Source organism: Drosophila miranda, chromosome XR (genome assembly GCF_003369915.1).
Source record: "Drosophila miranda strain MSH22 chromosome XR, D.miranda_PacBio2.1, whole genome shotgun sequence".
NCBI lineage: Eukaryota > Metazoa > Arthropoda > Insecta > Diptera > Drosophilidae > Drosophila > Drosophila miranda.
Window position 1 is genome coordinate 17,955,201 of NC_046674.1, and position 16,073 is coordinate 17,971,273.

Below are 16,073 nucleotides of genomic sequence, written 5' to 3' on the forward strand. Positions count from 1 at the left end.
CTGTGTTTGAATTTCCAGCAAAATTTCAATTCAAATTGAAAGAAATAGAAATAGAATGGAATGTTTGCCGAGTTGTGCGTCCCGGCTCTTCCCAACTTTGAAAGATTTTCGCACAAGCCTATACTCCTCCCCTATAGGCACAAATGGGGGGCGAAGAAACATGCTGAAATGGAAAAATTGTCGAAAGATCCATCACTAAAAGTCACAACAATCAACCTCCGTTGAAACCCTATCCCCAAAACTTGTGGCTTGTTTGCATTGACTTTTGCATTGACTGGTTTCGGAGCTACTGCACTTGCGCAAAGGCCCAAAAAGCACTGAAACCCTATAACAGTTAACAGAAACTCGTCTTGGGTATGGTCAGTAACCAAGCCGGGCTGGGACGGATGGTGGCTGCTTAGTATGCCCGGGCCGAGCCGAGCCGAGCCGGCTCACAGCGCAACATTCAATTTCAGCTGGGGCTCTGGCTCTGGCTCTCTTAGTGCTGTTGTTGTTGCAGGCTTATTAATTACCTCACCGCACAATTGCGTGGCACATACAAAACACCCACCAGCAGGAGGGAGGGGGGGAGAAGAAATGGAGGAGGTGGCTGCCTGGTTTTGTAGAATCCACAGAAGGCGTTGGACGGCGGGTAATACGAGTAACGACTTTTTGTGGCCCGTAAATGGAGCCTCCCGACGATGTCAACAGCCCCAACCAGTTTTCAGTTTTGTTTCTTATTTCATCAATATTTTATATTTTCTTTCGTTTCCATTAGTTTTATTTACTGTTTATTTTTCGAATGCAGCAAATGAAGATTTCAAGAAAACAAGAAAATTGAGAATCTATTTTGGCAAACGTGTTTTCGTTCATTTTGCATATTTATTGCTTCGGCTGGCTACTTTCAAATGTCAAGCGAAGTTGAAGGTGGTCCACAATGATATTTGAGTTTTTTTTTTCCCCCCCCCAACTATTTTATATGATTTATATTGAGTCATGGTTGAAAATGAAGCAGGGGCCTTGAGCAGCACAGAGAAAAAACAAAAGACTACAGCAGCGAACTTGTTTAAAAAAAAATACATATTTATAAATAAGAACACTTGATAAAAATAGGCAACCGAAAGTAAAGGAGTATGGTTTTTTGAGGCTAAAAATTCCGACTCAAAAATCATTATCAAAAATCCATTAAAATATTTCGCATTTGCCATATCTTGGCTTACAATTACATACAACATTAAATTCAATGCACGATGCGCACAAGCAATTCCGCAACCAATTCCGCAAAAGTCATAAGCAAAATCGTGCCCGTGTGCCGGTGAAACTTAATAAAGCCTGAGAAAGTTTTCCCAAAGTGACAATCATTAAAATAAGACAGCAAATAGCTAAGCTAACTAACTAAGTGCAGCCACAACTGCAGGTTAATAATAAAAAATGCGATAATTGACCATAGATTTGTAAGACAACCGAATGCCAAACATGCAACAACTGAAGCAGCATTTTGAAGAGTGACTGGCGGACGAGCTAAATGAATTTTGAATTATTTTTGGTTGGGTCTTTAGAACGTCGTCATCCAGTGCTGGTTTGGGGCGGGGAGGGGGCTTTCGACCATTTACTTCGGGCTTTTATTGCTTTGCTGCATCTTCTCGGGTTCTGCGCTGACCCAGTTTAATGCAAGTGGAACGCATTGACCAACAACTTCAACAGCAACAAGATCTATTGGCCATAAATAGTCAGCCAGCCAGCCAGCCAGCCAGCCAGGCAAACGCTATCCAAAGATACTCCATACTTCACTCACTGACTCACTGAGACTTGAAGCCTTCCTTTCTCAATGAAGATGTCGGTGAAGAGGCACCCGACGCCGACTCCATCTCAACTTCGTTCAAGTTGTATTCTGAGTAGAAGAGAGCCCAGCCGAGACGAGCCGAGCCGAGCCAAGCCGAGCCTCGGCTAAGACTCAGATGGAGAGAAAAACTCGTTTCTTTTGGGATGCTGTATGCTGTTTGGAAGAACTTTCTTCTCATTGATTCTAGCGGCTTGCATATAAATAAATAAATTAAAGAGACTTTCTTTCTGCCAGTGTGAGCGTGAGTGTGTCTGTGTGAGACTGGCTTTGGTGTCATCATCTATTCAATTTTTTTTTTTACTTTGTGCTGTTCCTCATCGGCTTCTAAGCTGACGCCTCACTGAGATGACCCAAATACTTCGGCGCTCTTTCACTCGGGTCAGAGTCGGGCTTGGGCTTGGGCTTGGAGTCTGGGGCTGGGGCTGGGGCTGGGGCGGAGGCTGGGTTTTCGTGCACCTTGTATCATTTTCGGAGGCTCTGGGCTCGCTGTTGGTCCAACAAGCGGCCCGATTATAAACATCATCCCATTTACAAGTATTTCCAGTCTTCTCCCGCGATTATACGCATCTTTATCGGTATCTTCATTAGTTTGACCCAATTTATTTGTTCGTTGCATTGAGAGTTCTTTTTACTTTCTATTTTCTCTCGATCATCTTCAGAATATTTATTTCTTGTGGGTTGGTTTCGGTTTGTGGTCATCTTGTTAGCTTTTTGATTTGAGGAAGTCAATTTACTTTCATTTGGGAAAACATGTTTTGGGCTTTTCGTTTATGATGCCCCTGGGCGTTTTTAATGGCAGCATCCGTTGTGATATTGGGCTTAAAAGCTTTAAATATTGACAGGGAAACGGAAATGTTTTAAAATGTTAATTTAGATGGCGATAGCAGGAGTGTAGGAAGTATTTTGGGGACAAAAGACACATTATAGGACGAAAAGGAGACAATAAATACATCAATTAATGGGATAGTTCTCTGGCTTTGACACTCAGTCTTTTGTATGCCACTCCTGTAATATTTGGTGACCCCAACATCCACAGATCACCTGGGGTCAGCTTTCTATGAATTTTCGTAATTGCAAAACAATTTTTTTTTCCTTTTTCGGTAATTGTTTTGATGTAGCACCCCATAATTGCCAATTTATATTACCCATAAACCCCATTTATGGGTCATACTCAAAACTATGAATCTCTCTTTGATCTGTTCGCTTCGAGAACGCAGGCTCTTTCGGGGGAAAAGAAAGCTGAGCGACCAAAATGCAAATCCAAAATCATAAAATTCTGATAAAATTCTGATAAAGACAAAACATTGAAACACTTCAGAGCCCGTTTGTTTTTGTTTTTCGCCCAACAAGAACAAGAAAAGATGCTAGAATGCTGAAATGATACGTTTATTTGCTTGATATATGAGTTCGGGTTCTTTTTACAGATCTTGAACTAGGTCAAGTAATGATTAAGGGCTTTTCGCCGCGGACATGATCGGTTGAAGTTTTTTGAATATGCAAAGGCGTTTGTCTGATAAAATGATTTGATGGACAGTTTTAGTTCTTCATTAAGTTTTTAAGTTTTTTTAATGGGTTTATGCTTGGATATAAATATCGGCTCGGAGATCGATCTACTGGACTGTGTCGTGTCTATAAGAACAGTTAAATAGGGAACTCTTCTCATCAGTCCGATTCTGCGGCGCGTTTCGTTCGGTTCGGTTCGATTCAAATCCAGGCAAATCCAGGAAAATATGAATTTCAATCCGCGAACGTTTCTGTTCGCCGTGTGTCTGGGCTTGGGCTTAAACTGGAGCTCTGCTGTCTATAATTATAAAGCACCTCCTCGCGGTTATTTCTATCCCAGGCCAGAACGACTGCCACCGCTGCCAGTCAATGGGAGTTCGACTGGGACACCGGGTTCCGGCCTACCGCCCGGAGTGCAATCGGATTTCATTGATGATCTGATTGAGGGCCATAAGCAGCAAATCTTATCGAGTGTCTTGGGCGGGGCCAGTGAGACTCCGTTGGACTCGGCATCAGCCTCAGCCTCCTTCTCGCCCCTCGAGGGCGGCGGTGCAAAGGCGTTCCGCGTCAATCGTTGTGCCAGCTGCAGTGAGTAGAGCCAAAACCAGAGCCAGAGACAGAGCCAGAGCCTTTGAGCTGAATGTGCCGGGGAATGATGGGGAATCGATTCCAGTGGTTGGATAAGGATAGTAATTTCGAGTTTAAATCGGTTAAATGTGGCTTATCGGATACACTTCGATGCACAACATTTTCTTATTGATTAAACGCTGAAACGGTTATGAAAATTATGTGCGAGATTTCCAAGTTCAGAGATAGACTATCTGGAATTTCGAACGTCATTCCCTGGTTCAGGCAGTCGGTTCCTATCACAGATCCTTCTAGATCCCCATACTCTTTCAGCCTGCGGCGTGCCTAACGTCAATCGAATTGTGGGCGGCACCCAAGTGCGGACCAACAAGTACCCATGGATTGCACAGATCATACGCGGGACTCTCCTCTTCTGCGGCGGAACTTTGATCAATGATCGCTATGTCCTGACTGCTGCTCACTGTGTCCATGGCATGGACATGAGGGGCGTGTCCGTGCGTCTCCTTCAGTTGGATAGGAGCTCTACCCATTTGGGGGTGACGCGATCGGTGGCCTTTGCCCATGCCCATGCCGGCTACGATCCTGTCAGTCTTGTCCATGACATTGCCCTGCTGCGACTGGATCAGCCGATTCCCCTGGTGGATACGATAAGGCCGGTCTGTTTGCCCACCCATTGGTTTCAGAATTTTGACTTCCAGAAGGCCGTCGTGGCGGGTTGGGGCCTGAGCCAGGAGGGTGGCTCCACCTCGAGTGTCCTGCAGGAGGTGGTCGTGCCCATCATCACCAATGCCCAGTGCCGGGCCACTTCCTACAGGTCAATGATTGTGGACACTATGCTCTGTGCTGGCTATGTCCAAACCGGAGGTCGCGATGCTTGTCAGGTTGGTTGCATCATCTCGATCATTAACTGTATTGATCTCCTCCTTTGGTTCATCCTCGTATTTGCAGGGTGACAGCGGTGGTCCACTGATCGTCAGGGATCGCATCTTCCGTCTGGCCGGAGTGGTGTCCTTCGGCTATGGCTGTGCCAAGCCCGATGCTCCCGGTGTCTACACTCGCGTCTCTCGTTATTTGGACTGGATAGCAGTCAATACCAGAGATTCGTGCTATTGTATTAATTAGTTGGGTAAATTATATAACATTTTTGGATGGCGAGAATTGGAAATCATTGAACCATCTCAAAATTTAGATAGATTGTTTTATTTCGTTCGCACATCGGATTGGAAAATGTCTAGTGAATGGTCCAAATATGAGTCTTAAATTTCTATCACTTGCGTACTGTGAAAGAAGCGGCTGTTGCCCTGCATGAACAGGCAACCGAATCGATTCGGTGGGTATTCGCTTGAATCAGCGTCTCAGCGTCCCAGAACGATGCCGGTATCGCCATTTTTACTGTCTGAGATCCGCAAATTTCGGTTTTTTTTCCCCGCTCACTCTCCATTTGAGAAAGCAGTGCACAATTTGCGTGGTTTTTGCTTAAGTTTTCTTGCCTTACACTGAAAACAAAAAATTATTTCAAATATAGCAAGAGAATGTTTTGCGCTAAATAAAAGAAATATATTTGTTCAGCATTTTTTTTCAATGTCAAAAGCCGAAAGGACACGAACTCCGTTCTTTTCTTTAAGTTGAGTTTCAGAGACTGATTTTAATCCGCAGTGCACGCACTCGGCTTTTAGTGGTTCGGTGTGATCCGAATCTCACCGAAGTAAGCATTCCTAAAGATCGTAATGATTTTATGAATTTGATGGATTCATGCAGGGCTCTAGTTTATCCTGTTAGGTGGATTGGGAATATTTAGAAACTTTTGAAAGAAACGAACTGATTTTATTTGTTAATCCTCAAACTCACATTCGATCCAATAAGTTCCGGTTGCACATCAGCCCCAACATCTATCCAATTCTCACACTCTTTGATGGAGAAATATTGGTATTGTATGTATGTATGTATGTATTTCTGTGGGTACTGTGGGGGTACTGTGGGGGTACTGTGGGGGTACCACGCAACTCCCTCAACTTCCAGCTGGCTTCACTTTCTTAATGCCAAACAGATATAACAAAAAGTGCAGAAATGTTTGTGGAAACAGGTTATGGTTACCCTTCAGAGTGGCCTTTCACTTTTTTTCTTCCACGAATGTTTGCAAAAATCAATATAAATCGAAGTCGGAGTCGGAGTCTCAGTTGGGGTTGGAGTTGGAGTTGGAGTTCGAGCTCGAGTTGGCGTCGGAGTTTATGTTGTTGCTGTGGCAGACAGAGAAAATTGAAGCCAAGGACGTTGTCTCTTGTTATCGACTGACACATTGTTATCACTTGTCAGGGTAGCCTCCTTCTTGCCGCCGGACCAGAGTTGACAAAACTTTTATCTTTATCCCTTTGGGCCAGGCGGCAGTCGTTCCCGACAGTTGTTTAATGGATTTTCAAGTTATTTCTGGTATTTTGTTGTAGTTGCCGCTGTATGTCGCAGAAATACAGCAAAGCAAAGATATCTCGGCGGAAAGAAACTCGTTTGTGGCTAGGGGCCAAAGAAAATGCCGCATAATTGCCGCCGCCACGACTCCGCTAAAAGGGGAGGCGGCAGTGGAGCCGAGCCGATCCGAGCCAAGCAGCGGAGCCGAGGGGAGTGGCAGACGGGGGCCAGGCTAGGCCAGCCACTGAATCGACAATGTCGTCAATGCTGGCTGCTCTGGCATTTGATTTTATTTTTAACTAGACTATAATTGATGCCCGGCATTGCAAGGGTTATCGAACAAATCAAAGAGGTACAGAAACTGTGGGGCAAAACGACACTTTAAATCACAAATCAGGCGAGTCCATGGCAGATTCACGTTTGAAGGATATTTTCTAAGCACTGTTCGAGCAGTATTCAACACTTTATCGGTTGTACAGTGCAGGTTTAATGTATTACGATAGTTATTTATATTCAAGATTCCGAAAACCTCGGACCGGACCTTGTCGAATCACTTTGAAATTTTCTGCCTTGGATGGTCTATTCTATGGTCTATGCTTTTCGATTTGAACCCTATTTCGGTGCATTATATATTTATGGTATTTATGTTTACGAATTATTCATAAGGTACTCCTTTCCAATAGCATTCACTCACCAAACCAAATGCCCATCTAATACGCACTTCATTCGAAGTGTCATTTATGAATGGTGGCAAAATCAAATTATCAAACTTAAGCAAAGAGCCGCAATGATATTAGCGAGTCTAGGCAAAAACATACTTCCATTACCTACAAGAATATGGAAAGAAAAAAAAAACGATTTATTAGAAAATCCCCTTTGTTTTTTCTATTTAAAGCAGTACTTTTTACTTATAATTAAAGCGCCTTCTATAGCGTATCATTTGTGTACACCTTGGAGCGAGAGAGACCTTCTCAGTTGCCTTATGGAGACCATGGTCGCCTGCAGTTCTCTCTGGGTGTTGGCACAGTCCACGATCTGATCCACACAGTGCTCCCATTTTCGACTCGCCACTCGCAGGCTGGCCGGAACCAAGGCGCCGAAGATAAACGTCACCGGCTGGAAATAACCCCGACTGGGCTCGACTGCCGATCGAATTAGCTTGATGATGGTGCCCCAGGGCCCAGCTTCCTCGACCAGCCGACACAGGGCCTTGAATGGCCGATATCGGGGCAGCTGGGCCTCGGCTGACGTGCGCTGGTTTCCCTCCTGCAGGCGAACTCTGGCCAGGATCAGACGGGCCTTCGATGTCTCCCTACTGAGCTGGTGATTCTGGGCCGCCTGGTCCTCCAGAAGATGGTAGATGTGCAGGTGTAGGCTGTCAAGAAGGCAACAGGCTTCCTCCGTACTTGATATCGTTTCCGGTCCACTCGCTTCAATTGATGGTTCCGTCGGTTCGCTCATTGCTGGGCACTGGGCGGTTGGTCTTTTTTTGTTCTCACAGAGTTCAAAATTGTATTTATCTTTTGCTTCGATACTAGGCTTAAATTTGAAACACAATTTTGACTCTCATTTCAAAGAGAACACAATCGTTAATTGCATACTTCGATGAAGGGATAAAGGATTAATTACAACCAAAGCTAAGCCTCCACTTGATGGGGGACTCCATCTCCGGAATTCTTATAAACTGGGTACCATCATGAGGGTAAACTCAAGAGAAAATTAACTCAGAAGCTCCAGCTGTGAACGGCTGGAGATATTCCCTTAAATGAAGATTAAGGCCCAATTATTCAGATCTGATAGTTCATCTTTCAAGTTTGTTTCCCTCCAAAAAGATCTAGTTCACAGCATACCCATAGCCTCGATTTAAAGCAAAGTTGCTCACCTTCAAATTTCTCAGATTTTTGTTGGTTTGTCTTTGATAAAATGATCAGATTTGTTAGCCAAAGAAGAGAGGTAGGAGGCACCGCACGCTTCGCTGGCTAATTTAACATAATTCTCACATAAATCGCCAGCGACTCGGTGTAGAGAAATTTTCACGCCTCGCTGAACGCATTTGGCTCGGATGGCGAAAAAACCAAATCCAGCTCTTTAGTGTTTTCTTCTTCCACTACTACTTTTTTTATGAAATTAAATTACAGCAGCAACAACAACAACAAAAAGCTAATGTCCAAAAGTGTACTAAGCGCCGAGTTTTCTCCCGTTTCCCCCGCTATCGAAGCACTTTGCTGGAAAACCGCAAAACATTTTAATAAATTGCCAGTTATTAGTTGCTGGCGGAGCAGGAAAAAGTGCAATTAAAATGCATTCGAATGGGGCGCGGCTCCCAAGGGGGACAAAGGAAGTTCGCGGCACAAGAAATTAGCATAAGCATTGACTTTTTCCAAGAGAGGGCAAAAACTGCTGCACTCGTTTCCCATAATTTGCGTCAGTGCAGATAATGAGCAAGAAAGAGCTAGAGATCACGAAAAGAATTCTCGCCATTCGCCCCGAAGCTCCAGATACGCTTGCAGATGCATCGGTCCTACGTGAGCTATCTATCCGTATAATTTTGCTTAAACTTTGCCACCTGTACCCCCTCGAATGGAATGCCTAGAGAGAGCAAGCAGCCCGTCATGTCTAGGCCCACTCGCGCCCGCCTATCTCTATATCGTAACAGCTTCCTATCCAGTGTTGCAAAACACATGCTCAAACTCATTGTACTCTCTGAAAGGAGGGTACTGTACTCTCTGGAAAAAAGTTTGAGAGAGTCGGTCGGTGCGGAGGGGTAACCACCTGCGGTCAGCGAATAGCAAATGGTGTGAAACTTTGCTACGTGTTGGCCGGGAAAGAGGGTCGCGTGAGGAGTGGGAAAGGGGGATGGAGAGGGGGGGGGGACTGCACCTTGCGCGCTTACATTTCGTAAACAGTTTGCAATTTGCATAAATGTTTTTAATTAAATGCATTTAAAGCATATTTTGCAAAATACTCGTTAGTTTTTCTTTCTCTTCCAAATTTGCTAATGAAATCGAATGGGGCGAGGCATGGGGGAAGTGACTCTAAAGTGATTATGGCTAATAAACGGGAAGCCAATAAGGTAAGGGAAAGATAATGGAAAAGAAAATGCTTGGCTATGATAATCATATTTTGAGTTAGCGAACTGCAAAATGGATAGATACCATAATAAAATTTCCTCGGTAAGCCACGGTGGAGCACCTTTATAGACTCCGCTATATGCCAGACCACATGCCGCAGGAAAGCTGTTGCCTCTGTTGGACTCTGTGTTGGTCCTTCATTCGAATACTACTTATAGTTAGGAGCAGCTAACACAAGTCCTTCCCTTCCTCATTATACAACACAACATCCGCCAGATTCAATCAGCTGCCCACCCATTCGTTCCTTGACACATTCAGCAAACGAAACTTCAGGCCCAAAGACGATTAACTTGTTCCACAAACTTTCAAAGTGCAGCGCAAAAACGAGGCAAATAACCAAAAAATACAAAACAAAACTTGCCAAAACTCCACACACAGCCACAGGTTTTTTCTTCTTTAAACACGACTGGACAAAAAAGCGACAACCGAGAGCTCTGCTCTTTTCTTTGCTACCTCAAATGTGTAATGTACGAGTAAAAATTTGAAAATATGAAGGAAAAAAAGAAAAAAAAAACTTAACAATTTGTCAACTTTCTTTTTTATCAAGCAAAAAGAAGGAATCAAGCAACGTGTTGCAAAACGATGGAAAAAAAAATTCCAAACAATTTTCAAAGCCACCGCGAAAATCTTGCACCACAGACTCCCACACAAAGTCAGCCAGTCAGGTGGGTTTTAGCCGTGGAATGGTCTGGTCGGATTGGGCTGGAGGTGCCTCTGAACAGATGATTTAGCGACGGGTTTTTCTTTCTACAAGTTGCGGGGCAAGGCAGGGCAAGGAAAGGCAAGGCAAGGCAGGGTAAAAAAGTTGCCAAATCATGTTGCGGTTCCTTCCGCGACTCTCCCCCCAACCCCCGCACCCCGTTTGGGTGCATTTTTTGAGGGAGAGTAATCGAAAAGTATTCGATGAAACTCTTCCTTCGTGGATACCGGAGGACAGGTGACCAATAACCACAGCACCAGCACCAGCACCAGCAACAGCACTGGTCGGTTCAGTTCTTAAACTTGTTTCAATTTACTGTTTTTTTCCGCTGTTGCTGCAGTATTATTCGTATACCCTCATAGGCAAGGGGCATGTGGTGTTTTTAAAGAATTTAGGGCTAAGAGAGCTTGGTTATCTGAACGGGAGGATGGGTATAGATCGTGGTATGCTATGAGAGGAGTTGGTTGAAGATATCTCATATAGCAATGAAAATGAATGTTTAACAGTGGCAAAACTTGTTGTATGTGAATTTAATAAAACATATATAATAGTATGGTATTATATTTAAGACTTAAGAGCATTTTCTATTCGCTTTATTATTGGCAATTCTTTCCTTTTCTGTCGCTTTTATTTTTTCGGACTTTTCGCTACGCCTGTCCTTATTTATCTTTTTTCTTTTCTTCTTCTTCTTACTTTGGATAACTGTTGTTTTTGCCGGTGCCCGGTAATTACCAATGACGGGAGCAAGAACGAGAACAGGCCAACAAGTCGAGTCGCGTCGAGTCGCGTCAGTTCCATTCGCATCCCTCGGCCCCAGCCTCGGCATTCGCCTCGCGGGCGCCAGCACATCACAAATTTGAAATCAGTTCATTATATAAATTGTTACCTTTAGACGATGTGGCAGACAGTTGGGTTAGGGCCCCAAAGAGGGGTTTAAGGCGAGACAGAGAGAGAGAGAGAGAGCGCTTCAAGCAAGTCTTTTTTTCTGCCATGCCGTAAAGTACCATTTCTGTTCTTCAGCGGTTTCCTCCTTTTTTGTTGAAATTAGCCCACAATTTGTGTAGGCTAATGTCAAAGTGGGATGGGGTTTGTTTGAGGGGGGGGGGGGGGGGGGGGAATGGCAATTGCATGGCGCATAAAAGTTGCCCACAGTAACAGTAACGCACTCGACTTCAATTATACAGGGAGCACTTACTGCTCACTCCTTCCCTGTCTCTGGTCAGCATCCCCATCCTCGCACTCGTTCTCCCCGAAAGCTCAAAGTGTGTCAGCGCCATCCAGGAGAGGGTCTCATCGCGAGGCATTCTTTGACTGGCATTCATCTAACCATTCCCCCATCTAACCCCCTTCATTTCTCCATTTTGTTGCCTTCTATGCGCAGCGTCAACGTCAACGGCTGCCAGTCAGTCGCCACTGTCCATCCAGAATTCGGTGCTCCAGCTCCTCCCCCATGCCTATGCCCAGATAGCTTGCCTTTGGCTTGCCAGGAACTCCCCTCAAACTGTTTGTGCGCTGCTCCAAGTGTTGACTGACAGGTGCCGCCGGAGAATTTTTGGCGCTACAAAGTGCATAAATAACAAATTTTTCCAGCTCTGTTGACAGTGGAACGTGGCAGATAGAGGAAAAACAGAAAGCAACAAAAAACCGAATCTGGACAGAGAAAAGCCAAGTAAAAGCCATTAGTTAGATGAGAGCAGACCAGCGGAAAACTCTGTGCTTTAATTTCTTATGAATTTTCATTTGGACCTTTTTAAAGAGTTTTCAAAGTTACACGTTACTGTAGTATCCGGAATCAAGAAGAACGACACATTAAGAAACAATATTAGTAGAATTATGACAATTTTAACAACAATTTCATGAAAAAAGGAAAAAAACGAATAGATCTTCGAGGGAAATAGATAAGAAGGAATAAAGTTGAATACATTTTTTATGAGTGAAGATTTGTTTCATTTAGAATAATTTAGTTAATGGCACAGACACTCATAAAGGCATTTTTACTTCTGATCTGGGAGTCTGACCAGTGGCGGAGCTCCGTGTGGGAAAGACGTTTTAATTAGACCTTTATTGATAAGAAAATATTGTAAGGTAAAGTAGAGATTCCCAGAATATCCATTTAAAATTGCCTTTTCCGATCCTTTTTGAACGCATGTCGGAATATTGTATAGTTTTTGAACTTTTCTGCCATTCAGCGCCACTATCACCACTAATAAAAACAAAAACGAGGGTTAAATTTAGTTTTAAACACGATACTTAGTCAGTATGGCTACCCTCCGCCAAAGGGCGCGAACATTGGACGACAAAGAGTGTGTGGGAGAGAGGCAGAACGTGTAGGGCGCTGTGTAGCCACTGCAAATTGATTTGTTCCTTTTGGTTATAACAATGATCAGATTCGTCAATCTGGTGGATATGGTCATTCTGTGTGATTTTCTAAATACACTTGTAGCAGTGAAAAATCAAATGAGTGTGGATAACAAATCTTGTTTCTCTAGCTTTTATAGTCTTTAAGATCGGACAGACAGACATGGTTCAATCGAAGCGGCTGCCTTCTGGACGTTACACACATCCATTTTCACCACAAATCTAATATACCCCAATACTCATTTTAAGTATCGGGTATAAAAAATAAATATAAATCGACTTTCCCCACAAATCCAATAAAAATATGAGACGCTATTCCGATATCGATAAGAAACGCGCGGGAGTGAAAAATTCATCGGGTTCGTTTGATAATCGTTACTCAGGGGTCTTTGGGATCGCTGGAATGGGGATTTATACATGAATTCTACACCAACAAACTACATTATCTACATGCGACATGTTGGTTCATTACTTGACTAAGCCCAAATTGTGTTATTTTTCTTCTTGCAGCGACATCAAAGCTTTATTGGAGACTGAAACCTTAGCCAGTGCACAAGCGATCTGCCACATGAACACACAAAATGGCTTCAACAACAACAACAGCGGCACAAAGCACACGCGGCAAGACAGCAACCAGTGATGATGACTACGTGACGGTTGTGGAAGTCGATGATCCCACATCGTCCACCAAAGACTCGAGCCACTTGAAGACGCTAGTCAAGCGGCAAAGCTCCGTGGACCCCCACTCCTCCTCCTCATTCATAACAGTTTTGACCATTAACGAGATGGAGCTGCTCCAGCAGCGGCGGCAGCAGGAGGAGCAGCAGAACCACCCTCAGAAGATTGTCGTAGAGGGGGAAGACGTCACTGTCTATCGTCTGCCGGGGGAGCGCTTGGGCTTCGGCCTAAAGTTCCAGGGAGGCACAAGGAACACCGAACTGGTTCAAAAACTCTACATACAATCCTGCGCTGCTGAGAGTCCCGCCTCCAAGGTGGCCACCAGCTGGGGCCACCTGCGCGAGGGCGATGAGATCGTCAGCATCGATGGGCGAGAGGTCTGCCAGATGACGCGCATCGACTGTGTGCGCTGCCTCAAGGATAGTGTGGCCATTAAGCTGATCGTAAGGAACGGTCACGGCCAGAAGCCGCCCAGCGAGGAGGACCAGCAGCAGCTGGAACAGCTCTCCATCACACTGAATGCCCAGCCCCCGCCACCGCCCCCGGTGCCGCCCAGGAAGCTCGTGAAGCGCCAGAGCTCCCGAGAGCCGCCCGCCCAACCCAATCAGGTCCAGTTGGTGATAGAGAAGCCCCTAACGCCACCGCCAGATGCCGAGTACTACATAAACCTCTTTGCCGAGTCCATGAAGGCGGGCTCCGAGTCGGACGACACGGCAAGCACAATATCCACAGTCATTGACAAGTTCTCGATGGGGTCCAACTACTCCTCGGACACGGATGTCGCCAGCAGTCTCAATGGCCATGACCTGGCCAAGGTGCTGAAGCCGTTTACCCTCTTGGAGGAGGAGTTCCACCTGGAGCAGTCTCTGGGACACCCGAAGCTGCTCATACCCGGCAATAACTACGAAAATGTCGAGTTCAAGACGGAGAAGGTGAACGTGTATGAGAATGTGGAGCTCAAGAGTCCGGAGGGGACGCCCACGCCGAAGCCGAGGGTCCAATTGGCCACAGTAGAGCCGAAGAAGAGATCCATTATTCCCATGCCCCGCAAGATGCCAGCGCCCAGTAAACTGCCCATTGAAGTGGCTCCGCCTAGGGTGCCCGTGGCCTCCGCAGAGTCTCCAACGACCCCCACAAATGAGAGGAGAGATCTGCCCCAGTTAAACTCCCCCAAGACGCCCAGCAACGAGGTTAAGGAAATGCACCCGAGCTCAACAAAAATACCGAAGGCCAAGTTCTCGCGGGCTAAAACCGAGGGGGAGATCAAGCTGCAGATGCCACCTCTCAAGCAACAGTCGCCGCAGCTCAAGTCTCGCATTCCCGTAGTCACCTCACCAACGCAAAAGTCACCCCACCTGTCAAAGCACACATCATCTCCCTCTAGTGGCACGCCAACAACGAGCTCCAGCATCCCCCGACTGCTACAGAAGCAGAAATCCGAGACAGATCTCAAGCTGAACCTGTACCGCAGCAAGTCAAAGGAGTCCAGCCCCGTTCTGACCCAAGGGCGACCGCCTCTCCAGAGAGCCTACTCCGCAGAGGCTCCCACCAGGACACCCGAGCGGACATTCATTCCCGTACTGCTCAATGGCAGCGCCAAGAGCAGCTCCAACTCGAACACGAACTCCTTGGAGAGCATTAGCTCCAACTGCAGTAGCGGCAGCAATGGACGCTCGCCCAAGGGACCCAAGCCCAAGCCCCCAGAGCGGGTGCAGTCTCTCCAGAAGACACAGATACCAAAGCTGCAGATGCTGCCCACGACCCCGCCACAGCAGCAGCCAACGCTGAGCATGCAGACGTTCAAGCAAGGCGGCACACCGCCAGCCACGCCCCGGACAACACCAGTGGGCACACCGTCCCCCACCAGCAACAGCAACTGCGAGATACGCTTCAAGATCCAGACCTACGAGAGTAAGACTCAAGATGAGGACAAGCTGCCGAGTCTCTTTGATCTGGTGCACAAACAGGACAAACTGGAGACCTCCCCCGAGCCCCAACGTGATATTACGGCTCTCCTGGCGGCCGCCGCGGCCGAGGCAGCTGATCTCTCCCGAGAATCCCCCCCGCCCCTGGTCGTTGGCAAGTGCATGAAGATCGCCGACGACAATCAGACCACCACTTGCTACTCCAGCTCCAGCGGCGAGGAAGAGGATGAGGACGATGTTGATGCCGCCGAGAGGGAGTACATCTGCGAGGACGGCGAAAAGCTGGGGCCCCCCGAACTGATCAACGGTCCGGGACCCTCGGAGGCCTACTTCAATATGTTCTGGCACTCGAATATGCTGCCCACCATTGGCGAGGTCGAGGAGGAGTTCTCATCCCTGGAACCGCAGTCGCTGACGAATGGGTAAGCAAATCTAAGCTGACTACCAATCACGGTCAGGAACCATTTGGGCACACTTAGAGTATAGGTGTACCAAAATAGAACAGGTCCATAGGTTACCGGACGAGCCGGTGGAGAGGGGATTTTTGTTACCATATCATCAACAAATGATTGTTGCAAAAAACGATACACATATGTACTTATTGGCAGTATGTGCAGATTGTGCATAACACGGCAGGGGGGAAGGGGTAAAGAGGGTGAAACACCCACAAAAATAAAAAAGAAACAGAACAGAAAAAACCAAAAAAAAACAATAGCTGATAAGACAAAATGCCGGTGTGTTTACTAACACACTGATAAAGGCCCCGGCACTGGAGCCAGCCGCTAGCCGATAAGGTGCTTCGGAATGGCAAAGAGGTATAGAGAAATGTCAGTGTTATTTTGGAAACGTTAGGCAAAGGTTCGATCGGCGACAGAACCTGTCTCAACTGACATTCGATTTCCGATTTGTGTTCGTTGTTGCTCAGCCAGCCAGGTGCGGAGAGGGGCCACAGGCAGAAACAGAGC

At 46.1% G+C, this 16,073-nt stretch overlaps 3 protein-coding genes across 4 annotated transcripts in view; 2 read left to right on the forward strand and 1 right to left on the reverse strand.

The window, feature by feature from the left end:
* LOC108151608 (PDZ domain-containing protein 2) overlaps nucleotides 1-16,073 on the forward strand; it is a 115,012-nt gene that overhangs the window by 3,410 nt on the left and 95,529 nt on the right. Inside the window, exon 2 of one of the 2 annotated variants that reach the window (XM_017280294.2) lies at nucleotides 13,016-15,530. In XM_017280294.2, the coding sequence (XP_017135783.1) occupies nucleotides 13,087-15,530 (2,444 nt within the window). In that variant the 5' untranslated portion in view covers nucleotides 13,016-13,086. Of the gene's footprint in view, nucleotides 1-13,015; nucleotides 15,531-15,934; nucleotides 16,042-16,073 lie in introns of those variants that run through there. The other variant, XM_017280296.2, reaches the window with a different exon arrangement.
* Nucleotides 3,553-5,035, forward strand: LOC108165312 (trypsin-1). Its single transcript, XM_017301347.1, has 3 exons — nucleotides 3,553-3,913; nucleotides 4,226-4,794; nucleotides 4,862-5,035. The coding sequence occupies exons 1-3, from the start codon at nucleotides 3,553-3,555 to the stop codon at nucleotides 5,033-5,035; spliced, it is 1,104 nt and encodes a 367-aa protein (XP_017156836.1).
* Nucleotides 7,210-7,855, reverse strand: LOC108165311. The gene has a single exon (XM_017301346.2). It carries the CDS (start codon nucleotides 7,775-7,777, stop codon nucleotides 7,253-7,255), a length of 525 nt encoding a protein of 174 aa, XP_017156835.1. The 5' UTR covers nucleotides 7,778-7,855; the 3' UTR covers nucleotides 7,210-7,252.